The 27,160-nt window shown below is 40.5% G+C and overlaps 2 protein-coding genes and 1 long non-coding RNA gene across 4 annotated transcripts; 2 read left to right on the top strand and 1 right to left on the bottom strand.

Moving 5' to 3' along the window:
- Positions 1-336: 336 nt before the first annotated feature.
- LOC122770714 lies at positions 337-1,615 on the bottom strand. Its single transcript, XR_006360543.1, has 2 exons — positions 1,409-1,615; positions 337-1,278 (listed from the first exon to the last, which is right to left on the bottom strand). It is a non-coding gene; the product is annotated as an uncharacterized LOC122770714 (long non-coding RNA).
- Positions 590-5,968, top strand: casp3a (caspase 3, apoptosis-related cysteine peptidase a). Its single transcript, XM_044027759.1, has 6 exons — positions 590-835; positions 1,054-1,187; positions 3,341-3,469; positions 3,553-3,728; positions 4,251-4,362; positions 4,449-5,968. Exons 1-6 carry the CDS (start codon positions 771-773, stop codon positions 4,676-4,678), a joined length of 846 nt encoding a protein of 281 aa, XP_043883694.1. The 5' UTR covers positions 590-770; the 3' UTR covers positions 4,679-5,968.
- A 2,152-nt stretch (positions 5,969-8,120) lies between these two features.
- Positions 8,121-26,492, top strand: stox2a (storkhead box 2a). Of its 2 annotated transcripts, none has more exons than XM_044028806.1 (4): positions 8,121-8,746; positions 19,214-19,366; positions 21,047-23,573; positions 25,637-26,492. In XM_044028806.1, exons 1-4 carry the CDS (start codon positions 8,377-8,379, stop codon positions 25,836-25,838), a joined length of 3,252 nt encoding a protein of 1,083 aa, XP_043884741.1. In that variant the 5' UTR covers positions 8,121-8,376; the 3' UTR covers positions 25,839-26,492. The 2 variants fall into 2 exon arrangements, with proteins under 2 accessions (XP_043884741.1, XP_043884743.1); XM_044028808.1 differs by lacking the exon at positions 8,121-8,746 and adding an exon at positions 16,422-17,720.
- The last annotated feature ends 668 nt before the right edge of the window (positions 26,493-27,160 follow it).

Here is a 27,160-nt window from a genome sequence, read left to right as displayed (position 1 = left end):
GATTTGATAGTTAAAATTCAAAATGCTTCAATATTATGTGGTTATTGATAGGCTTGGGATTAAGTTAACTTAATTTAGGGGTGAAACCAGGCATGTCCAAATGATATCATATTCAGACTTTAATATGCTTTACAGAAGAAAAGGTAGTACAGTACAAGTATGTATTAAAATTATAATTCGAAAGTGGAAGCAAAAGAAAAGTGTGAACATTTTCGTTGGGAATTTGGGGGATTTCAAACCAACAAACAATGTAATTTAAAGGATAATTCCAGTTATTTTATTTTATTTTACCTTTATTCGTATTTTTATCTCCAGGACAGTGTAAAGAAGAATGTATTCAGAATAATCGTTTATTTTGTCATGTGCAATGAAATGTTACGGACAAGAAAAGCAAATCAACCCACTTTTCACAACACTAGAAAACCAATACATTCAAAAAATATAAGCAAGTATCAAATACGACGATACATTTAATTTAATTTGTTTACATACATGTGAGCGTCAAGAGCTAGCCAGCCAAGTCTGCTCCGTTCAGCGGCAATGTTCGGTGTTTGAAACGAGCGTATCTCAAAGTGACGTCAGCATCTTTGTTTACGCGCCGATCTCCACTCCTCTCCCCGACTCCTCTCCTCAGCTCAGCTCACTCGCACTTTAGCTGACTCGCCTCATCCTCTGCTTCCTCTGTTTCGGTTGTCTGTGAAGGCTACTGTTTAACACACAGGGCGTGTAATTTGACTGTTGTTTTGCGGTTAACTAGTCGACTCTCAAAGATGTCGGTTAATGGGCCTGGAAGTGGAGAGGACTCTACAGACGCGAAGCAAAGCGGCGGGCAGCGGTGAGTCAGGGTTTGTTTAGCTAGTTAGCTGTCTCCATTGTTGTGGGTTGTTAGCAGACAGCGGTGCGGTTCATTGTCAATATTTCTGCTATTCTCATATTAACTCGCACACTGTTTACACTAACTTAGTTTTTTATCATTGAGTGAATGTCTGCACAGCATTGATTTAGCTTGTTATTATATTATATGGACCGTGTTCTGTTGTTGCCATCCTTCAGGTCAGATGGGTCTTCCGTTGACCCCATGGACGTGGATGCCAAGTCCCACTCCCACAGCTTCAGATACAGCCTGGATTTTCCCAGCATCGGCCAGTGCATCATCATCAACAACAAGAACTTCGACAGGAAAACAGGTCTTTATTCAGCAGGGTGTTTGTTGTGCTTCTTTGGACAGGACGGTGGTCACTTTGCTTTCTGTTTACGTTTTCAAACTAGTAAAGAACACTGAGAGAAAACAAAATTTAAGACAGATCAGTTTAATGCATTATCACGTTTGATTTTACTGTAAGCAAAGTGCAATATCTTAAATTGGAGAATGGAAAAGTCATAGTGAGAAAAACAAGAGAACACAAACCTTCACCGAGGCTGCTCATCTTCCCCATCAGCTGCCACTAACCATAGTGTCTAGTTTCCTGTTGGTTTCTATAAACATCTCCAACTTTGGCCTTTAAGTATGGTAGATAAATTTAGTGAGAGGTCAGAAAGCCCTCATGTTGTTTGTGAATCTTTGTGTGTTAGATGATTTAATTTCTGTGCAGGTGGCCGATCAGCCAGTGCTTGTTTATTTAGATTTTCCATTGTGTGATCAGTGGACACAGTAAGACTCGGTGTTGTGAGGGAGGTGTTCCTGTTGTTATCTTAAGTGTTCATACATTGCCTGGTTTTGTTTGATTGATATGAAGGGTCTTGGTACAGAAATGGATTTAACTGAAAAGTACATCGATGCTCTTTTAGCTTACCGTGGGGCTTACACATCGAGCATCCACATGTTTCTAGATTATCGTGCTACTGGACTCAATTTATGAGTCCATGTTGCTCATGAAGCTGCATCTCATGGTAGTTTTCCTACAAAATTAGAACAGGTAGGCATAAATGCGTCCTTGCATTTCATAAAATAATACAAGTACAAGAAAGTGCCTTGTCACATCAGGAAGTTTCAGTTTCCCACAAGATTTGACTTGCTGTCATCATGTGAATATGTATGGTTTAGTTGGTTCCTCTTTAAAGTTTGCTGTAGACTGTGGAGGATTTATGTAATAGGATGATTGTTCCATAGCCTTTAAGGTAAGCGTAATCAAAATGTTGTGTGTTATTGAGATACTTCCAATGTTGAATTGATTTTAGTCTTTGGAAAGTGGCACACTGTGCAGTCTAGCTGTATCTGCTTGCATTTAAAGAGCCTCTAATGTGTGGGTTACACTGCCACATTATTAGCAAGTGTGGGTGGGCACAATTACGTTGTGTACGGTCACTGAAAACTATACAACTTCACCACTGAGCCACCACTGTCTGAGGAATGAATATCTCTAGTATGTTAGCTACAGCAGCTGTGTGAGGACTAGCGTGCTAATTTTAAACAGGGGGAAGGGGAATGTGCACCAAACTACATTAACAAGATTCTTTTCTTGGTTGAACAGCTGAAAAGACATAATCAAATGGTGTTTGTCACATTCATGTATGAGCAAACAGTCAGGTGTGTGCCATTAGTCCGGCCAGGCGGGTTTGAACACGACAACTCTGACAACAAAACTACAGTAGTACAGACTGCTGTAACTAAAATTCAGATCAAGATGCACATAAAGCTTGTTGGAAGGAGCAATTTTGTCTTGTTAACTTAGTGCTGCACCATGGCTAAAACAAGTCAAATGGAGAATATTAATACAATGAATTTACAGATGATATCAAAGCTTTTAATTGCACCCTGTTTTAATTTTGTATATGTTTTTTTCCACAGTATTCAGTCTGTTAGTACTAATAATAACTTAATAATAATAACAATGACTAATGGAGCTTTTCCACTATTTTCCACCATTTCCAATTGCATTTTAAGTCATTCTAATAATAATAATAGGTATTGGTATTGGTATAGGTATTTATAATTGGTAGAGTTTTGCAGTATCTTTGCCATCATTTACTAGCTGTGCAGAGAAGGAAGATAAAGGTTTATTGCAGTATCTCGTGCACCTGCTTTTATTTTATTCTCTGATGACAGAGAGGCATCATCACACCAACTGCTTCTTGTGCCCCATACTGTCCATTTAAGTAGTTTTCTCTGATTTTGCCACAATGCAAAGAGTGCAATGCCATGACCATATGGTGGACGGTTTATAGGTTTATAACACCATTGTAATTTGTCACATATTTAAAGCTTCAACAAATCTGACTCCCACCAAATCACAAAAATGTTTTTACATGTGCTCCAGTGTGTACCAGTGGTAAAATTGTTTTAAGTGTGTTTTCAATGTTTTTGTCGAGTAAACACAACTTTTCTTCTCTTGTTTTCAAGGCATGAATCAGCGAAATGGCACTGATGTAGATGCTGCCAACATGATGAAAGTGTTTTCTAAGTTGGGTTATAAAGTGAAGGTATACAATGACCAGACAGTCGACCAGATTGTACATGTCTTAACAGCTGGTAGGTGTATCTTCATACAGTATCTCTCTCTAAAATCAGCCATTTAATCTAAACATTGAGTGCTGTACTATTGTTTTTTTCAGCGTCAAAGGAAGATCACAGCTCCTCGGCCTCATTCATCTGCGTTTTGTTGAGTCATGGAGACGAGGGGATATTCTTTGGTACCGACAGCTCGGTGGAGCTCAAGTACCTCACATCACTTTTTCGAGGTGATCGCTGCAAATCCTTGGTGGGAAAACCCAAACTCTTCTTCATCCAGGTATTTTATGGATTCTTTCTTTCTCTGCTGCAATAACTCAAAGCAGCCATGCTTAACTAAACTAAATACATAACTGAATATGAAAAAATGTCCAGCAGTGGTTAGATCTCATGTTGCTTGGCAACATTCCCATGCTGCACACAGGTAGTGATTTGTTTTATGACAATACAGATGGAGGCAACAGCTTCATTGTGCTAGTAAAGTGCTGGAGGGCTGCAAACAGGTTGGAGTATGACTGAGTATGCGTCCTTAAACACTTTTAGAAGTAAATTCTGTGGGACAAAAAAGCGCAGTTGTTTAGTCGCTGTATACACACAGACACACACTCCCCCAGTCCGGTCTGATAGTTTTGCTTCATAGACCCTGTTTTCAGATGAAGGATGCAGCATACAAACAATGTCACATTGAAGATCAGAGGCCGAACAATAACATCAACAACACCACTGACCTCACACTGCAGCTTTAACTCAGGACTTTGAGGATGTGACCATTTATTTTTCTGTTCTTTTTCACACTTTGTAGGCCTGCAGAGGCACTGATCTGGATGCGGGAATAGAGACAGACTCTGGAGAAGAAGGCACAACAAAGATTCCTGTGGAAGCTGACTTTCTTTATGCCTTCTCCACAGCACCAGGTCAGCACACATATATTCAAACACACGTTTTTGGATATCCTACCTTTTCAAATGTTTCATTGATATACCTCAAATTCCATCTACAGGCTACTACTCATGGAGGAATACTATGACCGGGTCCTGGTTTATTCAGTCCTTGTGCGATATGATCTGTAAATATGGAAAAGAACTGGAGCTCCAGCACATCATGACCCGTGTGAACCACAAGGTGGCAGTAGAGTTTGAGTCTATCTCCAATTCACCAGGTTTTCATGCAAAGAAACAGATTCCATGCATTGTGTCCATGCTGACCAAAGAGATGTATTTTGTACCTTGATGTTGTCGTCACCCAAGAACACAACATCTTGGCAGAGCTTCAAGCTGCAGAAGAAAAGCTTGGGTGTCCCAATAATCAATAATTTTAGTTTACACATCACGACTGAATATCTCTGAAACCTCATCTTAACATATTTCTGGGAAAGATTGCTGTTTTGTCAGGAGCTTGGGGTTGTAAGTTTAATTTTATGTGGGGTGCTATTATAAGATATATAGCAATACATGTTTTATACCTCAGGAACATTCCTTTTTACACATTTACTCTATAAAATGTATTTCACAAAATCACTTCATCCACTGCAATCGTGGGATCTTGTAATGCCAAGCTCACAGTGTGTGGCCAGGAGTTGCCTCTTTGCTCTTTACAACAAACACATTTCAGGTAAAATACTGAGAGTTTGAGAGAAGATTTGACCTTTTTGTATCTGTTCAATCATGAGAAGATTAATGGGCTCCAGCACCAGCAACAGTTTGACTTAAGTCGAAAGCAAAATGGATCAGGTATCTTTTATATTCTTGGTTTCTTTTTGTCCCTTTTTATAATCTTGAGAAACTCGAGCCATGTGCTGTCATTCAGTGACTTTGTGCCCAGAGAGCTGTGTGGAGCCTAAATCAAATAATCATGCTGTAGCACATTCAGGAGCATCCAGTAAGCTATTGTGTGTTTTGTTATTTTAAGTGTTTTCCACAAAATATTTTCTGCTGCCAGTAAACGAGTGGGAACACACCAGCTTCTTCATAGCATTCACGAGTAAAGTCAGCGAACTTGCATGATGCTGTCATTTGAGGTACACGATCCGTTATTCATACTTGACTTTTCTTATTTAGCTGTGGTTCTTGTTTGTTTTTTTGGGTGGTGTTGGGATTTTTAATTATGTAATGAGCAATGTGATGCTTGATCCTTGATTTTCTATAACAGTTACAGTACCTTTTGAATTCTTAAAAAAAAACACCTTCCTATAGACATTTTGTGAAACTGTGAGTTAATTATCATCAGCGTTGGTTGATATCTGGCAAAGCACAATATGTGTTGTAATCCAGGTCCTTTTTAAGTCAGATTTAGTGAACCCAGTGCTTTCAAAATTTCAAAAAAGCACAAACTTTCTGAGCTCACTTGTGCATGTGAATTATTCAACAACATTATTATTAGACAATCCGCCTTTCAGTGCACTGCAGTTTGCTGTGAATGTCACTTGTTGGCTTTTTTGTTTTTTGTAATATCACTGTTTTGTAAGCAGTTTGTTTGATGTGAGTTTTTCTCCCTAAAAGATAAAAACGCATTTTCATAGCATCACTTCTTGTTTTTCTTTATATCTTGTAAAGATTTAACCTCCACAAACACTGCAGAGGGTTTATTTGTGAGCACTGTGTTAAGTGTAAATAGGCAGGATTACTCCAGATTTGACTTGCCTGAAGGTGAGAAGAACTGGGCCACCAGATTCTGAGGCCCAAGGCCAAATAAAACTGGGCTTCACTTTCCTTCATTGCCATCGCAGAGGCACTTCACCTAAACCTGCTTCCACAAAGACACTTACTGTGTGTTACTGGGGTTTCCAGTGGACAGTGATAAAACACTTATTTTTTAACTTAATCCTTCCTATTCTTTCTTCGGCTTCTCCCTTTAGGGGTCGCCACAGCAGATCATCTGCCTTCATCGTGTCCTCTCTCTTGTGTCCTCTTCTGTTACACCAACTGTCCTCATGTTCTCCTTCACAACAACCGTGAACCTTCTCTGTGGTCTTCCTCTTTCCCTCCTGCCTGGCAGCTCCAATCTTCAACACCCTTTGTCCAATATGATCACCATCCCTCCAATGTACATGACCAAACCATCCTAACCTTACCTCTTATATCTTTTCCCAGTTTAATCAACCTGCGCTGTCCCTGGATTATGCTCATTTCTAATCCTGTCCATCATGGTCACTCCCAACAAAAGTCTCAGCATCTTCAGCTCTGTCACTGTCTCCATTTTCTAACCTAACCCTATAACACTTAATTTTACAGCACTTCTCAAAACAAGCTTTAAAACAAGTACTCTATGTGGTTAAAGACAATAAACTCAAACATTAACATATATAAGATAAAACAATAATGGTATAATACAAACAAGATAAGCTTACAATAAGACCACATGCTCAGCTGGCTGAAACAATTTCCTCTTAAAAACTTAAATACGTTCATTTTCTTTATTCTTTTTAATGACAACAATGAAAGTCTTAGGACAAGATACATCATACAAGTACATCATTTGTTGCTAACATGATCGTTTTGTATGATTATTGTTTACACAGGGCAATATATTGTTAGATTTTGTTTATTATTATTTTTGGTGGACGTCTCCAGTATCTACCTCTAGTTACATGTAAGTGTCACCAGAGTTTGCAGGGCTGTCCCGTATGCTGTTATAGTGATGCTATAATAACCAGTATTTAGTGTGACCCACCCTTACGCTTCAACAATAGCAAGACCCTGGCTGATTGTCCCACTTTTTCATGTCATGTGGAAAAAGGTTCATATTACATGAGTTCAACTCACTGACAGTTTGTTAATATATATATGACCAACTCTCAGTCACACCATGCCAACCCATTTGACAATGATCGGAGACAAAAAACAACAAAGCTAATGGTGCCTTGAGACTTTTTCACAGTTCTTTGTAATTATGTAAAGAAAGCATCACAGAAATCCTGTGATACAAGTGGTTTAGTGCAGCGACACAAACCATGCAGCTTCAAAAAAAGTGTAATGAACCTAGTAAATTAAGTGTGGTATGCAACTTGATCTCTTTTTGTCTTTCATGCCCACAAAGTGTTAATAATCAGCCATTGAGGCCTGTTTTGTAACACATGTAAAACACTTTGAAGAGCCACTGATGGTGGCTGTACATGTACATCATCATCGATGTTCATTGCATTCTTCATGTTTTATATTCTTTTCTACTGTTGTATTTGTTGCAGTCTTATTGATTTATATTTTTCATAATGTTTTGTTATTTTATGTACTACCTGTGTATTACCTTCTATTACTACTAATAATAATAATAACAACAGCAATTTGACTTATATAGCACTTATATAAAATAATAGTGAAAAAAGACATCAAAAGGGCATGCCACCATCCACCTGAAAGGCAAACTGAGCCCACACGTTAACAGGTATTAGATCAATGTCAATAAATATAATATATAACATATAAAACCAAATTGTGCATTTATAAATAAAAACAAATATAGAAGTGACTCGCAAAAAATGAAAATAAACGTTAACTTTGCAAATAAACGTTTAAAAATACAAGTAAGTAAAAATGTGTACCAAAGTGTACACAAACCATGCCATTATGACATTGATTAAATCAAAATAAAAGTAGGAGTTTACGAGTACACCTGAACGCAGCATAAGTCCTCGCCTCTTTGTAGCTGGATGTTGTTGGGCTTTTATGGCTCAGTGGAGTGGATGGAGCGTCATGTTGCCCGTTTCCCTGATTTTACGCGTCGCACCTGACACTTGTAACGTCGTGCTGCAGACTTTGTATCCGCGCAATGTTTGTTTTTACCCTGTAATGTGTTTCGTTATTGTGTTGAAACAGACTTGACCAGAACCGTGTGTGTCTGTGTGTGCGGCGGGCTGTTTAAACAATGTCGCACATCTAAACGGCAGGAAACTTCTTGGATTTCCATGTGCGTAAACTTCGACCGAGGCAGGCATGGAGAAGTCCCTCCAGATATCCCCGCACTCTCTGGCTCTGGTGCTGTCGCGGGTATCCAGGGATTATGAACAGGAGTCATCATCCTCATCATCCTCATCGTCACCGAAAGCCGTACTCTCTGTAAACCTGCAGCAGTATCATAGTTACACCACCGGCTACGAAGTCTTCGCTAATTTCAAAGCCGTCAACGTGCAGCATTTCTGGAACAAGGCGCTGACGCACGCGCTCTCCGAGATCTTCTTCCTGGGCTGGATCGATGAACATGTGCTGCTGATCCAAGGTAAAGAAGTTCATCTCCAAGTCCTGAGGAACGGATGGACCAGGCGCACACTGAAACCACCGCAGGGCTTCAACATCAAGTGCATAGGTGGGTATAATGTGTGCTTGGGTGATTCCACGAGATCTTCTTCCACGTGGATGTGTTTTGAGATCACAGAGAAAAATCACTTGATATTAAATGGTTCCCTAAGCATAGACTCTCACCATAATGTGGGTATAGGAGATACAGTGCTCATGTTAGTTATTTTAAGATAAACAAGAAACAAAAAGCAAATCAGACAAGTGTAATTTGGTACTTTCAGTAGAGCCTCAAGACTGTGATATCTGTACTGGACACAAAGAAAGACATCTCTAATGGAGACGAAACACAGAGAAATTAACAAGTTTTAGTTGTCCATATTGTCATGTACAGTTTTATCTCTTTTGTTGAATTTGTAAATGTAGTTTTACATGATTATTAATAAAGGGCCACACATAAGGTGAAGTGGTTAGTCGGAACAAGGGCCTTTCTGCATGAACTTTGTGTGTTTTCTCTGGGTTCTCCAGTTTCCTCCCACAGTCCAAAAACTTGGGGATTAGGTAAATTAGACACTCTGAATTGACTGTAGGTGTGAGTGTGAGAGTGAATGGTTGTTTGTCTCTATGTGACCCTGTGACCCTCCTGTCGCCCTGTCAGCTGACATTAGCACAGCAACCCCTGCGAAACCTCATGTGGAGGATAAAGCGGTAGAAGAAGGATGATTTCTTAAAAGGGAATCAAATCAAAATCTTGACCTCACACAGTATTTCATTACATTATCAGGCCATGATATTTGCATGGGATGTCAAGCTGTAGTCTTTACACATATATGAGACTTGTACTTCAGACCCTGTGAAGTCCAATGAAAGAACAGGCCTTACATGGCTGCCAATCTGTGTATTGGACTTTCTCCATATTGAAACGAAAAAAAAAAGATTTAAAATGTGATATTGTAATGGACAGGATTCACTACTCTGAAATCATGCACCCTTATCTTTTTGGCTGAGAATTTGGCTGAGTCTTAATTTAAAAACAAAATGATTTGGTATCATTATTGATGTGTGAACTTTCCTGCCAATTTTGTGAAATCCATCTTAACAAAAAAAATGTAGCATCATAAGTCTTAGCTGGCACAATCATCTTCTTGCAGTCGATCATGGAGCAAGACCTTGAAAAGTCTGGAATTTTGTGTGCAAGTCTTGAAAAATAGTAGAATCATAGTAGAATTTTAAAAATACATAATATATGAAGAAAAGCAAATAAAAACATGATAGGATTTAGTTAGCTGGATGTTGGAGTGATAGCTAATCAAAGCTCATGTTACGTGTTCAACTTTGAGGAGGTTGTTAAGAAAGGTTTTGTGAGTTTAAATGATAAGATAAGTTGTGTTCAGGATGGGAGGAATGATTATGAAGTCTGTAGACAATCATCCATCCATTCATTTATTCATTCATTTGTGCTTTTATAGCTTGGGTTAGAGTGGTTTTCCACATGTTTTAAAAAGTTTTTTGTCAGTAAAACACAATTTACTTAATGAATTCTGCATTCATTCATGCGTTTACTAAAATGAACTTTTCTACACAACATGATATGTACAATAGGCACGCAAGTATAAAACTATATAAAGTCAAGAGCTTGATTTTCTGTTTTGAAAAAGTCTGGACTATTTAATTGGGAAAAGACCCTGTTTTCACTATCAAGTGTTCTTGTTGAATTTGTCCTGTTACGTTAAATCTCAATTCTTTAATTATCAGCCTCTCAAAACACAACACAGACACTCTCACACACCCATGTTAATCCCTGTCTTCCTCTTCCTCTTTGACGAACGAGCTCCGTCTGTGGTTGTGACTTCCTGCTCACCTTGAGATTGCCAGTCATAAGCACTGTTGGATCTTGGTCAAACAGAATACTGCATGCTTATTGGCTCACTGATGCTGACCAGATTAACTCCTAAATCGTTTGATACCACAAAAGTAATGGAGTTGATACCCAGCACTGTTGTTAAGTAGGGATGGAGTAATAGAATGTAGAATATTGATTATCGGTCCAATACTGGTGAAAATCACTGGACCCAGACACTGGAAAAAGAAAGGATTTTAATTCATGTTGTTGTTAACAACTGATGTTAAAACAACTGTGTCAGACTGATGTTGACATTGTTTAATTCGATTTATTGTTGAGTGATTTACACATTCAATATTTTGCTTTCCAATAGCTCAACTCAAATATAAGTACAACTGTATGAAATTGTTGATACAGTACAAATATTGACGTGCGCTCTCTTTTCTCAAATTTAAAATGTAACAGACAATCTGTTAAGAAGAAACTAATATCATTGATAGGGGCACTGAAATAGGCACAGACCTGGTCTCTTGACCTTTCAGACCGGCCTTTGTTAATTTTAAACGCATGACCCCGGTTTGTTCCTGCAACTTCCCAGTGTTTTCCTAAAGCAATCTCAGCTCAAAGTCCACTTCCTTGCTTGTTTCTCTACCACATAATGCCGTCTTGATCAGCAGGGCGATGGATTAATCGATTGGTTTGTTCCAATCCATGCTAACCTAAAAGTTACGATACTTTATCAAACTGTGGCCCTTTCTTAACAAATGCTGTAGTATCGTCAGCATCCAGTGGCTCTGGCGAGTTATACTGGTTGTGTCATGCTCCCACACCTCTTTAATTGTTGGCAATTTACAGTTATTGGCAGTGAACCTCAAATCATAATAACACTGATTCTTTGTAACTGGGTGTTAAAATATTTTGCCTGAGGTTTTCATATAATAACAATAACACGGGCCTGAGTTTTGGTGATGATAGGAGTTTCAGCAGCATGCCCACCCCCACCCCCACCCCCGTAACTTCATGTCACGTTGGCTTCAGACTGAATCAAAGACCTGCTGCACCTCAACATTCCCACACTCCTCCTCCTCTACCTCTGACAAGGCCATAATTCACTTCATGTGCTCGCACAGGTTTTGATGACTGGAGGTTGTTAGCACGTCTAACTGTTGCACCATCACATCACGCTGCCTTCACAATTTTCCCTTTGTGTGTGTTTATGTGTGTGTGCCTCTTCGTACAAATGAAAGGTGTTTCGATGTTATAGATGAAAATAGGTACCGTTTCAACGGAAAACAAGTTCTTAAAAGATCTTCCAATTATGACACTCATTTCTTTAGTTCACCTTAGACACATTAAAATCACCACCAGCATCACTGAAGTTCACTTAATGCATTTGTTCAGCAAACTGATGGGAAGTTTGCAGTTGTGTTTTATTGGAGAAGAAAGTTGTATGAAAAGATCCATGACCCCCCGGCCCTCCTGTGTAGGATAAAGCGGTAGAAAATGGATGGATGTCACAGCACATGTAGATACAAGTTGTCTCCATTGAGCAAAATAAATCAACGTTAAAAAATGATAGTTGTAGAGGGTGCCAGCGTAGAAGTCAAGGATGTAGCAGCCTATTTAGCCTAATGTTCTAGTCATTAGTCATATCGGCAGATATTGGTATGTTTGCTGATACCGATATCATGCCGATAATATCATGTATCGCTGAAGATAAGTGCAGTGATGCAGTTTCATTCAGCAAATGCAGTATATTTGAAAACACACACAAATCTTTTTTTTCATACTAACAAATAGTTTGCATAATGTGACAGGTGTTGCTATGACAACAGCACACAGAATTATCACCTGACTCCGCGGATCATCTCTACAGAGAGTTGTAGCATCTGTCAGCTATTTGTTTAATTTATTTTCACTGTTTCTTTAATGGCTGCTATATATAAATGTAAGAAGATTCAAACTTTCCTTCAGGAGCTAGTGCTGACCAAAACAAAGCAAAAAAATGAAGGAGCAAAAGTGGACAAACAACTTCAAATATGAGGCTTTAGGTCACTGTTGTATTAGAGAACACTGAACAGCAAAAAAGTAACTCGTATGGCTGTCGTTCAGGACATCGTTTATTCAGTAAACTGATTATGAACCTAGCTGCAAGTCATCTTAACATTATTCCCAATTTGAAATTAGGATTAGTTAACCCTTTAACAGCTAAACCTCAAAACGTCCGACTGGACTTTTTTTCTTTTAGACTTACTTTAACCATAAAAGGGCCCGTGAGTAAGTTATTTATAATTTACTGCCATGTTATAAGAGTGTATAAACAATTTAAAAATAAAGAAAAATGTTTTTATTTAGAAGAAAACACTTCAGTTGAAGTTGAAGATGAAAACCGGAATTTGTGTGCCAAATTTGAACAGTGTAAAACATTTAAAATGACATTTCTTCGAGTCTTTATGTCCATGGAAACTATGTTCAGGCGTTTTTCCAACTCTCTCTTCTCTGGTGACAAAGACGCTGATTCTCCGGCTTCCTGCAAACAGCGCAAGTAAAATTACCGTAAATAACCACATGGCTTTGACTTGCAACTCCTCAGCTTTCAGAAACCGTTGGAATTTTTCCAATAGCATCGCCTGCTACCTGCGACTTTTCAGTGTTTTGACAACACTGTAGATTGTAGTGCATGTTCAGACTCTTCTGTTTAAGACTAAACCTGAGCTGCTAGATGCTGATTCTTATTATTTTTTGAAAAATAGTGCAAGGTTTGTTCTAGTCCAGAAATGTTCAAATATTTTCTGATTGTGCAAAGCTGCATCGGAGAAGGTGATGTAGCTTCACACACAGACACCTGTGAAGCAAACACTGATAAGCTCTGGAATGTTTGTCTTATAGCTAATAACTCACCGGACTCTATAATGCCTAAACCAACAGAGTTTATGTGCTGTTGTCAGAAGTGATGTTTTGTTTTATCATATCTAGACTCTTAATCTGGGATTGATATTACCTCTGAAATCTCAGGAGTAATTGTGTTGTGATAATATGTAACAGTTAGTGGCCACATTATTGGGCAGCAAAACTTTTAGTTTACTAGTAAACGTGAATTCAGTGGAAGTTAATTTTTAACCTCTTTGACATCACCTAAAACAGTTCCCATGTGCAAAAATGTTATTATTGTTATTATTATTATTATTATTATTATTATTATTATTAATCTGATCACCTCTTGTTTGTATGCTTGTCATAAACAGCTATAGTATACAAAACTAAACCAGGGAGTCCAGATTATCCACCAAACTGCTTGGGAAAGTTTGATCAGGGCTGACATCCAGCAAGTAGCTTGATTAATACATTGACACACAAGATGAGGAGTTTCAACTGTGTGGAGTTGGTATTTTTTAACATACTGACCAGTCAGTCTGATTAACAGAGAGACGATGTATCCGTTAGCCGACTAAACAATGGCCCGTGAGGAGTGTGAGGAAGGAAAACTGGAACATTTTTTCAGGAAACACTTGTGCAACTGTGTTCCCCGCTCCAGCTGACTCCTCCACTGGAAGGAAAGGGAGGGTCCCCGCAGAGAATTGAGGGAAGTGTTCAACGTGGCATTTGTTGCAGTTTATGTTAATGTCAGGTCAGGATGTGTTATGTTAAAAAAAAAGAATGCTTTTGTCTTTCTGTTTATCCCCTGATCTGAAGAGTGGTCCTTTTTTTAAAAAAACCCAAGACATGTGTTTCCTAAGTGTTCCACTAGAGGGCAGACCACCAGCAGAAAAGTGGACATCAGCTGAGGTTGTTACAGGTCACAAAGTCTGCTCGTAGTGTTGGACAGTTCAGTGTTTCATCCTGATTTGATTCAATGTTCATCTAAACATGTTAGAAAATCTGAATCTTTGAAAAATACTTTATTTATTGACATAAGTCTATGTGGTCATAATAAATTCCTGTTCTGACAGATATATACATTATGGCCTACTGCTGTTTTGGTGCTGCACTGTGTGCCAAAAGACACATTTGTAATATAGAAATATCAGAGGGAATGGTTCATTTCTACATAATTATTCTCATTTTCATTTGACTCCTGCTATTTGAAAGTTGCAGTAGGCCGTATTGCCATTTTAATAAAGGTTTTGACGAATTGTTCAGCCCTAATAATTATATTAACCTCACAAACTCAGAGCAGTCAAACCTCTGATGTGGCCCCATACAGTGTACATTTGTTTATATTTTAAAATGATGCCCTACAACTTTAAAGTTAGTATAACCTAAAGGTAAAGATATTTTTCGTCAGGCTCAGCTGCCAGTTAGCACATGTTAGCATCACAACACACTAAACTAAGGTAGTATATGGTCAACATGGCTAACAAGTCACAGCTGTGGCTTAGTACAGAGCTGCTAGTCTCATTTTAACTAGGTCATGGACTCTTGGCTGCAGTGAAGAAAATGATTGTAACCTCAGATGATCACTTAACATCAATATAATGTAAATAGTGAAATAGTTCAATGTTTTTTAAGCTCAAAGTCATTCAGTCCAAAACCAAAAAGACATTGACTGCCATATATGTTGGGGGGGATAAAATTAAGATGTAATGAGATTGTGAAATCAGTGAACAAATAATTACCAAAAGACTGGCTGATTTAAATATTCCCTTATTCATTAAATTTTCTAATCCACTAATTGTTCCAAATGTAACCAATTCAATACATGATAGTCAATATAGATACATGCATGTTTCTATATATATTTATACTGTATATATAATCTTTTCCATTCTCTGGAAGTTATAGTTTCACAAGAGTTGCATTTTCAGAGCGTGCTGATGAGTGATGTACAAATTTCAACAGCAGTGCAGGAGCATTCTCTGTCCATGTAACAGCCAGTCAGTCCTCGTCAATGTGCCGTCTGTCTGCTTTCTATCTTGAGTAACTGGCTCTTTAAGGGAACAGCACTCAAAGGTAACAGCTATGAGATCATCGGCTTGCGTCGTCATGGCAACAAAGGCTGTTGCAGCACTACTGAGAAATAAAATGGCTGGCGTGCTGTCGCTCTCCCTCCTCCTCCTCCTCCTTCTCCTTCTCCTCCCCTGCCTCCTCCTTCCCTTCCTCTCCTCTTTCACTTTGGTATCAGTGAACTGGAGCAGATTGGTTGTGACACTGCACCCCCCCCACCCCACTCTTGCCCCTTCCTGCCCCCTCACTTTGCTCCTTATTCTGTCCCTCCAACCGTCCATTCACACTCCACACATGTGAGTCAGCAGGAGTCTGCAGTGACTGCCATTCTGGACATGATTAAGGTGATGCTTTTGAGGGGGTGTGTGTTCCTACTGGGAGTTCAGCTGTTGTCCACACAGTTAAGTTACTGGATCAACTGGTGGGAAGCAATAATGAGAAAAGCACGATTCAGCATGTTTTTAGTTGTTTTTTTTTAAAGAGGGTTCCCTTGGGTTGTGGCTCTGTCAGGTCTTCAGATTGGGTCTTACGCTCAGGTGAGACACACAAGAGGAAGGACTGTGGTGGTTTAAGGGGCCCCCTTCTTCATTCTAGTGACACAGAGAGGGTGAGGGAACAGGAAGTGGGATAGAGGGAGAGGATGGGAATTTTGCCAAATTTAAAACTCTTCTGATTCCATCAATTGAGGACTACACATAAATATGTGTATGTATATATATTTATGTATTTATGTCTTTGTGTGTGTGTTTTGTGCTGATATTTGCTCTGCTCTCTGCCTTATGTATGTCCTCGATCTCTCTCACTCTCACACCCCCCTCCCAGCCTCAATCACCCAGACACAGACGCATGCATGCTCACGCAGAAGCGCGCGCAGCAGGCGGATGCGCGCATACACACTCTCCCTCTCTCCCTCACTCTCTCTCTTACACACACACACACACACACACACACGCATACACACACACATACACACACATAGACACATACACACACACATACTCACACACCCTTCCTGGAGGTGCTGGGAGCAGCTGCAGCATTAGCGTTGAAAGAGATTTGCCGTTCACTGGAGTTTGCATCCCCCCCCGTTAATGAATGGATGCTACGGCGATCAGCTCAGGAGCTTCTACCATTGGATTGCGGGAAATGGTGGATATCTATTCTTGAATTTATTTATTTATTTCTATGCTCTCCATTTTTTTCTCCCCACCCTCTCCTGGTGTGCTGTTGTCGAAAGGACGATGGGGTCTTGTGCTTGATCGGATAAAGATGGAGGTGAACGTGTCGTCTCTGGTGCATGGCATACTACTGAGGTTTCACTGCCCGTTAGGGTGAATGGAGCTTTTATTTTTCTTTTTTTTTTTAAGTGGGATCTTTTGTTTTCCGGGGATTGGCCGAGCACTCCTGTGGTGAATTGAGCTATTGTCGAAGACTGGGCCTCTCAAGCTTTAAATCTTTGACTATCCATCCATCCCCTCCCTTCCTTCCCCTGTTACCTTCAAGTCAAAAAGGAACAAGTGGATCCCAAAACCTCCACTGAAACCTCTCCTCACCATCCTCCTTACTTCCAATGCCCCATTTCCCTCATCTCTACCCCTGCCCCCCCCACCTCTCTCCTGCTCCCTCCTCCCACATCAGAGTGGCTACGTAATGTGCCTCCCTACGCATGCAAATGGGGATGCTACAAATGGTGGCTGGGACTGATGCCGATGAAAGGGTGATGCCTCGCGCAGTCACCTGCACTGCTGCCACTGCTCCAGATCAGCCTGGGAGAGCCCAGCAGCCGATGACAACCACCCACAGTGTGAACACAGTCATTTGTAGCTTGCTTGTGGATGTAAATGAGACGTGTGTATGTGTGTGAAGGTGCACACTGGTTCCTGCCATGTCTGGTGTGTGATCGCTCTAGCGGGACGTTCTTACTGATGCGGGGGAGGCACTGAGCCTGAGGTTGGTCGACCTCCCCCTGCACACCCCCTCTTGTCCCCACCTCCCTTCTTCCCCCTCCTCCCCATTCCACCACACCACCTTATTCCAGAAGCCCCCAGGGGGTGAAGGCCACCTGGTAAAGGGGTCACGATGAAGAAGAACCGTAGCAGCAATCCGCGGCGGGCCTGGCCCAGCTCGGAGCTTAGTGAACGCCCGCTGGAGCACAGTCTCCCCCGTAGTGAGAAAGACATCCGTGCGCAGAAACAGCATCTTCCTCCCCCTCCTCCACCTCATTTCTCTCCATCCCCGCCAAGGTATCGTGCGCCAGGTGAGTCAGACACTCCCACCAGGACAAGCTCCACCCTCTCTACACTGAGCTCCTCAGAGTTTAGAAAGACACACTTTAATTTGGTGGACAAAGGACAGACATGAAAGTGGACAATGTTTTGTGTTTCAAGTTTCAAGTCAGAAACATTTCTTACCTCGGGACACATTGTTCCATCTTTTTCATATTTACTGACCCATATTTTAAGAAAAAACTATGGGAAAACAATGAACCATTGTAATTGTCAGTTTTGTAAAATGTAAATCCTAATAATGATGAGGAAATAATTTACTGGATTCCCAAAAGTTCAATAGTAGGATTGTGCCTTTGCTCCACACTATGTCACAGATTCAGATTTGGGACAGGGACAGTAAATCTGATCTGATATCAGTTCTTAAATGTTTTATTATTTGTCTTTCTTGCTTCATTGTAAGCTGTGAAAACAGAAGCACTACAATCCCACTCTTTGGAGATTTGCACACATGAAAGAAAACATAGCCTTAAAGCAACAGACGGGGTGATTTTCTTGCGGCCAGATTGCGTTTTTCTCTTGTTTACTAGGAACCAGGTAAAGCCTCATTAAGCCACAGAACGCTTTAATGTCTGTGATACTAAGCAGAGATAACGTCATCGTGTTGCTTAACTGACCATTCAGCTGAGTGTGGTGAGGAGGAGGAGGAGGCAGGGCCCTGCACAAGACAGCACAGGTAACAGAGCTGTGAGCATCAGTAGACAACAACTTCAAAGCAGTCTTCTATCAGGGAAAATGTATCCTGTCAGCTCCCTGAGAATATGAGAGGTCACTGGATTACTATAATTGTGAACAGATGACGAATGAAAATTGGAAGATTGTATGTTACAGTTTGTTCTTTACATAGTGAGATTCTCTGTCGATCACCAGATTTAGGTCAGAGTAGAGAATCACTACAGCACAGATGCTGCAGCAGTGGATTCAGTGCGTTGCATTACAATCTTTTAGCAGGGCAGATGTTTTCTGTCAGAGCCAGGGCTTGAAGCAGGGCAGGCTGATAGTAGGATGATCTCAGTGCTCACTACTGCTGACAGCAAAGCCAGCTTAACTTAAATAATAATAATAATAATAATAAAGTCTGAGTATTTTCTGCATGTGCACTGTGAATGATGTGATGCTAAGTGCAGTAATATTCTGTTAAATGACAAATGAGTTTGAACTGCACTCGTTTTAGCTTCATTTATTTTTTGTCAGATCATGTGAATCAGACGTAGATTCAGGTGATCTCACACCACAGCTGCGGTTGCTGCAGCAGCTGCTTTATTTTGCTAACCTACGAGAAACAGGAAGAACGAGACGCTAAGGAAGCCCAGGGAGGAGGGGAGGAGCCGTGCCAGGCAGCGTGCACAATGCTGCTGTTTGACCATTACATCATAGCTTCACACGCTGCGCATGCTGTTCATTCATGATCTAACAGTTGTCCTTGTGCCTCCTCCTCCCACTCCTCCCCCTTCTCGTCCTGCAGGTGACGTGTCCCCGATCAGCATGTCGCCCATCAGCCAGTCACAGTTCATCCCACTGGGGGAGATCTTGTGCCTGGCCATCTCTGCTATGAACTCTGCCCACAAGCCTGTCAACCAGGAGGCTCTGGTGGAGCACCTCACTGCCAGCTTCCCAGGTACAATCCTCTCACTGTGTTCCTGAAGTGTGTAAAAAATACAGTATGTGGTTAGTAAAGAGCTGCAGTAAAAACTGTGGAAAAATAGCAACTGAGTTTGTTGTTTTTGTAATTTGTTGTCTGTAACAAGCCTTTTGTTAATCATTTCCTCATTCAATGATTTACTACTGCTGTGGCCATTTAAGGAAAGCATAACATATTAAGTTTTACTTTTAACATCTATTGATTTAATAATAGTTGCGATATATAGCTGAAAGGATTAGTCGAGCAAGTGGTTAATCAATAATCGATAGCTACTAGCTCCTGCTTGTCAAATATGGCGGTTTTCTTTGTCATGTATAAATATCTTTGTAACTTGTGATTTAAAGATGCCACATTTGCTATTTCCTGACATTTTAAAATGGTAAATTGATTGAAGCCCCAAACAAGGACATTAAATCCACAACCAATGCTTGTGAAATAAATGTAGTAAAACATAGTAAACAATGTTCGGCTCCCTCTCCAGTCCTGCTCTCCTTCTTCTTCTTCTACTTCTTCTTCTCCTTTCGGCTGCTCCCTTCAGGGGTCGCCACAGCAAATCAACCTACTCCATCTCACCCTGTTCTCTGTATACCCCTCTCTCACACCAACTAACTTCATGTCATGACATTAATCTGTATTGTCACATCTCCCCGGTTTATTAAATGATCTATTTGAAGATCTCATCAAACATGAAACAAAGATTTTAGTTTTTCCTGTTCTGCTTTGATGATCTTTTTTTAGCATCACCCAATTGTCCCTATATTACAAACATCTTCGCAGTGTGAACTTAAAAGGTTGCATCATTTCAGTGTAACAAATGTACACAGGGGTGATGTAATGTCAGGCAACACATACATAGTTTTACAAGAATGCTTACAGTATATATTGCATGTTTTTGGACTGTGGGAGGAAGCCGGAGAAAACCCATGCACACACATGAGAACATGCAAACTCCATTCAGAAAGGCTGTAGCCACCACGAGCTGACTGTGGGTGAGAGGAAGGTTAGACTCTGGACATGTCCCCGGTTTGTCACAAGACCAACATATGGAGACAAACAATCACTCACACTCAATATGTTGGAATAGAATTTGGATGTATATAATAATGTGTTATACTGTCATGCAAGATGGAGATTTATTTTGGCGGGACAGTTTAGACAAAAATAATACAATATTAAGCAAAGTAATTTAAATATGAATAGGGGTAATGGTATGCAAGTATGGTGATATTACTGTAATTTTCTAATGGTACTAATATTATGCATTATGTAATAGCATCTTATTTATAGTTATAGTAATAACCAAGCAGTAGATATTTTGGTGTATAATGTGTGGAACATAAGGGAGGATGAATTCCCACTTTATAATATGGTTAATATCGGTTCTGATTTACTAACATTTTCATAGGTAGGTGTGACACTGGTGGCATCCTGCACTGATTATCATAACGATGCTCCTACCTCAATGTTACTATTACATTGTTGTTACTAAGGTGAAAATTTGTTTGAAATAAGATGGTATGACCATAACCTCCACATTACATTGTTGTTACCTTACTTAAGTAAGAAATTGCAAAAAGAAATTCACAATTGCCTTTATTTAAGATTAACTAAAATTGTTATACAACCCTTTGCATTAACACTTCTTGTTTCCTTCAGGCGTGCCTACACCCAGCTCTGAGGTTCTGCGACATACCCTGAACATGCTGGTGCGAGAGAGGAAGATCTACCCAACTCCAGAGGGCTACTTCATTGTCACACCCCAGACCTACTTTATCACTCCCTCCCTCATCAGAACTAACAACAAGTGGTATCACCTGGATGATCGGTTGCAAGAACGGCAACCGCAACAGCAGCAGCAGCAGCAGCAGCAGCAACCTCAACAGTGCACTTCGCCTCCATCTGGCAATGCAACACCGTCGACACCTGGCTGCCTGAGAGAGAGGCCTCCTCGCAAGAATCACAATGACTCATACAATTCCTATCGTGAAGACCCCCCCAGACATCACTCCTCTGCGCTCCAAAGTAAGTCACCAAAGGAGCACAGAGGAGATTCGTATCAAAGTAAGCCACCCAAGGACCACACTGGTGGGGAACCTCCACCAAGCACGGCAGCCAAGGAGCACAGAGGAGAACCGCCTTCATACCCTTATCCCCCACTTGCCACCTCCCCTCCTGTCCAGCAGCAAACGACACCTCAAGATCCAGCTGATAAGAGCAAGAGCATTAGTTCTTTCCCTTATAAAACTGACACTCTGACCAAAAAGAAAGAAGGAAGTGGTGGTGGTACTAGTGAGAAGCAATCCAAGAGGTTTGGACTCAGGCTGTTCAGACTGAGTTTCAAGAAGGATAAAATGAGGCAGTTGGCCACCTTCTCAGCCCAATTCCCCCCAGAGGAGTGGCCTCTTCATGATGAGGAAGTGCCTACCACGCCTATTCCCCGTGAAGTGGAGATGGAGATTATCCGCCGAATCAACCCTGACCTAACAGTGGAGAATGTGGCAAGGCACACAGCTGTGATGAAGAGGCTAGAGGAAGAGCGCACGCAGAAGAACAAGGTGGGATCAGCCCAACACAGTGCTCGCAGCAGGAGGGGTAGGGGACATCGGAGGGCTCCACATGGTAAGTCTCGCTCTCATAGCAAACCCCGCACCTCTAGAGGGGACCCATCAGAGGGTTCAAACTGGGACCTTGTGTTCATGGAAAGGGATTACCGTTTCTTTAGCCACTCGTTAGTTCGCTCACCTCGAGAGGCCATGTACACTTTAGAGCGTAGGCGGAGTGGAGGTGCAACGTACCTGGTCCACAGCAACCCCAATATTACTGAATCGTACTGCCCTGTTACCCCTGAGTGGGATGTGTCTGGGGAGCTAGCCAAGAGGCGGACAGAGATGCCCTTTCCTGAACCGTCACGTGGAACATGCCAGTCCAGAGTGCAAAGAAGTCACAGTCACAATCAGGATAGGAAGTCACGTCATGAGAGGTCCGATCAAGCTAAAGAACGATCTCGGTCCATGGACAACTCCCTTAAGGGCCTGTCACTGGGTGCTCCAGAAGACTTTGATCCCACTTTGGAGGAGCGTAGTCATTACTACACTGATGACGGCACCCTGCGAGCCACACAGAAGTCCTCCCACTACTCAAGGATCATGTTCTCTGCTGCTAAGTTCCACTCTGATTTTAATGTGCCTGATATGGGGAAGGGGAGTTTGGATGAGTCGAGGATTCGGAGTACAATAGAGAGGAACAAAAGCAGAGACAGCTTGCCAACGTACAATGAGCTAATGGGACTTTCTCCTAAGCCCTCAACAGATGAGTATTTCCAGTGCAATACGTCAAATGAAACAATCCTAACTGCCCCTTCGCCTCAGGCAAAATCAGAATATGACACATTAACCTCATCAGGGGGACTCCAAAAGGGCTCTCCGGCTGACCGCCAAACGCCTCACCTCACGTCTCCGCATACGATGGAGTACAAAGAGGACTTGTCGGCAGCAAAGGGACAGAATGGCTCGTTGCGAATGACACCAAGCCAGACACCAGAGCCCGTACAAAATGCCCGTTTGACGCCACACCAACACAATGTAGATCCTGGAGGGGGTGGAGGCAGTATGGTAATCAAGAGGAAAGAGATCTTCAGCAAGGACACTTTGTTCAAACCTCCACTCAATGCCTTGTCCACAGGCTATGTGGACAGCAGCTACACCAAGTCCGGCACATTGCGGAAAGCCTCACATGCCAAATCAACAGAGGCCCTAGACAATCCTGAGCCCCAGCAGCCTTCCAATTCAGCCACTTCCTCAGCATCACCTGCAGTTTTACAGGGCTGTTTAGAGCCAACAGTCCCCTCTGCCTCATTTGACTATTATAATGTATCAGATGATGAGGAAGAGGAAGAGGCAGAGGAGAACTCGCACAAAGAGTTGGCATCAACAGGGGACAACAAGGACCACGGGGAAGGGGGTGGTAATGGTGGAGGTAGTGGTGGTGGTGGAGAGGGAACCATGCAATGGCTCCTGGAGCGGGAGAAGGACCATGATCTACAGCGAAAACTGGAGACCAATCTGACCTTACTCAGCCCTAAGGAGACGGAGAACAGCAGCAGCCAGAAATCGGCCCACTCTGCCCGTTTGGACAGCATGGACAGCAGCAGTGTCACAGTGGATAGTGGATTCAACTCCCCCAGGTATGTGCAAAAAGCACTTGTACAGTATATCTCGCTCAACTGCAAAATATAGTGTGCAAAAATATCCCTATTGTTTGGGTTGCTATCACACCAGGTGTGAAGGTTCTAAAGCCAAGTAATTGCTGACAGGTAAGGACAATATAAATGTAATATGTTATGCTCGGTGGAGAGAACCTACCGTTATAATGTCCACGGTTTAAACCTTTTTTTTCCCTGTCAAACCCTAAATTATTCCCAAGGTTCCTATCCACCATGCTACTACCAGGAGTTAAATGGTAGTTCTGACATCACAATTCACCTCAACACTGAACTCTACTCTGTATGTTAGAAAAAGGTGTACTTCAGCTCACGTTCGAATTCGCTGGTTACATTGTGACGTCGGGTAAACGACTAGCCTTTACTGTAAATGTGTAAGTTAAAGTTTGTTGGCGCTCACAATATTTTGCACAGATTTCTACATTCATAACAACAATTCAAGGCACATACATACATATATATATTTATATACACACACACACACAGTGCTTAGGCAAATAAAGTGAATTCACCTTTTTAAACCCAAGTTTGAGTCAGCTCACTGGGCTTTTTCTCTGAGAAGTCAGAAATTAATTATTAGGCATAACATTCAACCACTAAAACATTTTTCTGTTCAGGAATGCAAGTAAATAACTATAATTTGGTGTCTTAATCAAGAAATAATAATGTGCGTTGCTATTTTTTCTGTTGTTTTTTTTTGTAAAACAGGGGATTTGAAAATTCATGGATAGCAATAATAATTATATTTTAGCATTAAAAATATAATTCTGGTTAAAGCGCTTCTACATACTGGTGTATTAATCATTACGGAGACATAGAAGTTGATTTTTATAATTACCAATTCTGTTAATTGAGGGCAGCTGTGGCTTGGGTGGTGGTCTAATAAATTTGTTAAGCACTGTATGCATATGTGTGTGTGTGTGTGTGTGTATGTGTGTATGCACGCTGTAATTACTCAATTGTGCTGGTTGTAGTAATTAGTCAGTATGTTCACCACCTGTTTCTGCTGCTACCAAGTGGCAGAATTGTTGTTATTGCAACCATAAGGGTTATATTCAGAAAATGTAACATATTTATCATCTTATTTTCTTCATGTATTTTTTATATATGAAGTAAGAAAAAAAAAAAATGAATTAGCTCTTTTTAACCCTTAGTACAGGTGCACCCATGGTTGCTGTGGGAAAAATACACAACTCCTTATATGGACATTCTTAGGGTGTTTGTTTATAGTTCAAATATTAGGGCTTTTAAAAAATTGTTTTTCGTCTTCTTATGGTGTTGTTGAGTCAAAGTTATGATTTATTTCGTATCACATTTTAGTAGTAATATAAAGTAGCAATAATTGTGCAGAAGTCACAAAATAGAAAAAAAAATCTTTAATTTTTGTTCATATAAATGAGCCAAGTGAACTTTGAACTGACATATTTCCAAATTTCACAAATTCAATTGGATTTTAAACATTTTGAGTACTTTTTTCTCAGGTGTGTTTGTATAGTTGGTCAAAATAACATTTTTTTTTCATCAGATTGCCTAGGTTGTGCTGAAAAAAGGATATAAGACACTCTATATTGCACTATATTCTTATGAATTTTATATATACTGTACATTTATAGATAGTAATGGGAAAAAGCCAAAAGGTTCTGTGTTCTAAGGGTTAATAACCTTGAAAAATTTTCTAATTGTAAAATATGCTTTAAAATCAAGCACAGGAGATCATTTTTGGGTCACCAAATACATTTTTTTAACATGCATTTAATTCTTAAATATTGCCTAATCAAACTAAGATTATATGTTGGCAGTAATGGCAGAAAAAGAAGAAAAGAAAATAAGACAGAAATGTTATACAAATTTGCTGTTTTCATGATTTATGTTGTGAACTGGCTCGCGATTGGTTGTCATTTTTCAAATTGTGTGCATGTAAAAAGTTTGGGAAACACAAAATTAGAAAATGTTCAATAGGTTTTTTTTTACTTGATAGTATATTGCACAAACCATTCGTTTGACTTGATGTCACCTCTGTTGTGCAGGACACGTGAAAGCCTTGCATCCAACACATCCAGCATTGTGGAAAGCAATAGACGGCAGAATCCAGCACTGAGCCCAGGCCACATTGGTACCAGTGGTATCGGACTGCCATTCAGCTTTCGTGCCATCCCAGAGCCTCCCACCACACAGCCTGAGAAACTCCAGAAGTCATCGAACTGCCTGGCCTCCATCACCAGCGTCTGACAGGGCAGCACAGACTGAGACCATGAAGGTGGTGGAGGAGAGAGGAAGTGAGGTGTTTTCACCATTTTTGACCCTTGCTTTCCTCAGCCTACACACACACACACATACACTCACACACTTACTCACACCTATTCAGACTCCTGAGAATCCATTTACTGGGACTGTTACAAAAACAGGCATGGCTTCAAGAGACTGTTCCCACAGCTTCAAAAACTTTACTGCAAAAAAGAGAAGAAAAACTACAGAATATCAAGACCACACCGGGTGAAGAAACCTACAGGAAGTACTTGGATTTTGGTGACATGGACTCTAGTTTGGCTTATATCAAGATTCTTGATTATTGGTATTGGAAAGTAGTAGACTATAGGCTTCAAGTTACATTTGGAAATATCAAAAAAAAAACTTTTTATATTACTTAACAATACATGTCCGATTAAATGTTCTCCTTCCTGAAATAGCGTTCTTCAGGACGATTCAATGTATCAGCACAATGTCGAGACAATAAAAGTTGATCTTGAGAACAACGAACGAAAGATATAAAAAACATAAATCAGCTCAGATTTGTGTACCGCAATGCAAATGATGTATGTATACTCGATACTTTTGATATACTAATTATTATAATGGTGGTATTAAAGATGCTATGTGACCAAAGTGATGTTTGGATAAAATGAGCTGCACTTCACCTCTCACATGAACGTCACACAACATCACAGGTGTTCAATAACATCTCATCAACATCGTGTGGGCTCCCTACGTTTGCTCGGTTGTCATCGTGGAGTGGTTTGTTTGTTTTGAATCATAAAAAAAAAACTATTTCCAGGAAGGGAAGGTTAAGAACAAACTCTTATCATCATCATCACATTCGCTGTTTCCAAAGAATAATTGACTTTTTGAAATTGACTAATTGAAAATATTAATGTTTTGGGTTTAAGTTGGTAATTCTGAGCTGATTTTGGCTTCTCTGACTTCATTACTCTATACCTCAAAGCAGTGATGAATTATGGGAAATGCAGACACAACAAGCAGATTATGTAACCAGCTGCTACAACTGCAGCTGACTCCACAGTTGTTAGATTTCTGCTGCTACTTTCAATATGTAATGGATCCAAATGAAAGGTAATTTAAAATGAAAGATAAAAGTATTTTGATGCTTTTTTAAAAGTCATTTCAGACAGGTTAGCACTGTACATATGCTGGATTTCTAACCCTAACAATGTTAAAAAATGCTTTCTCTTGCAATCATATAGAAAGGGAATATCCACCCTACGGACTGGATCCACTCCAAAACTTAAGTAAGTTAGTACTTAAGTAGTTTTTTC

This window comes from Solea senegalensis, linkage group LG6, assembly GCF_019176455.1.
Source record: "Solea senegalensis isolate Sse05_10M linkage group LG6, IFAPA_SoseM_1, whole genome shotgun sequence".
Lineage (NCBI taxonomy): Eukaryota > Metazoa > Chordata > Actinopteri > Pleuronectiformes > Soleidae > Solea > Solea senegalensis.
Note: the sequence above shows the minus strand (reverse complement) of the source record. Positions and strands in the feature narration are given on the sequence as shown.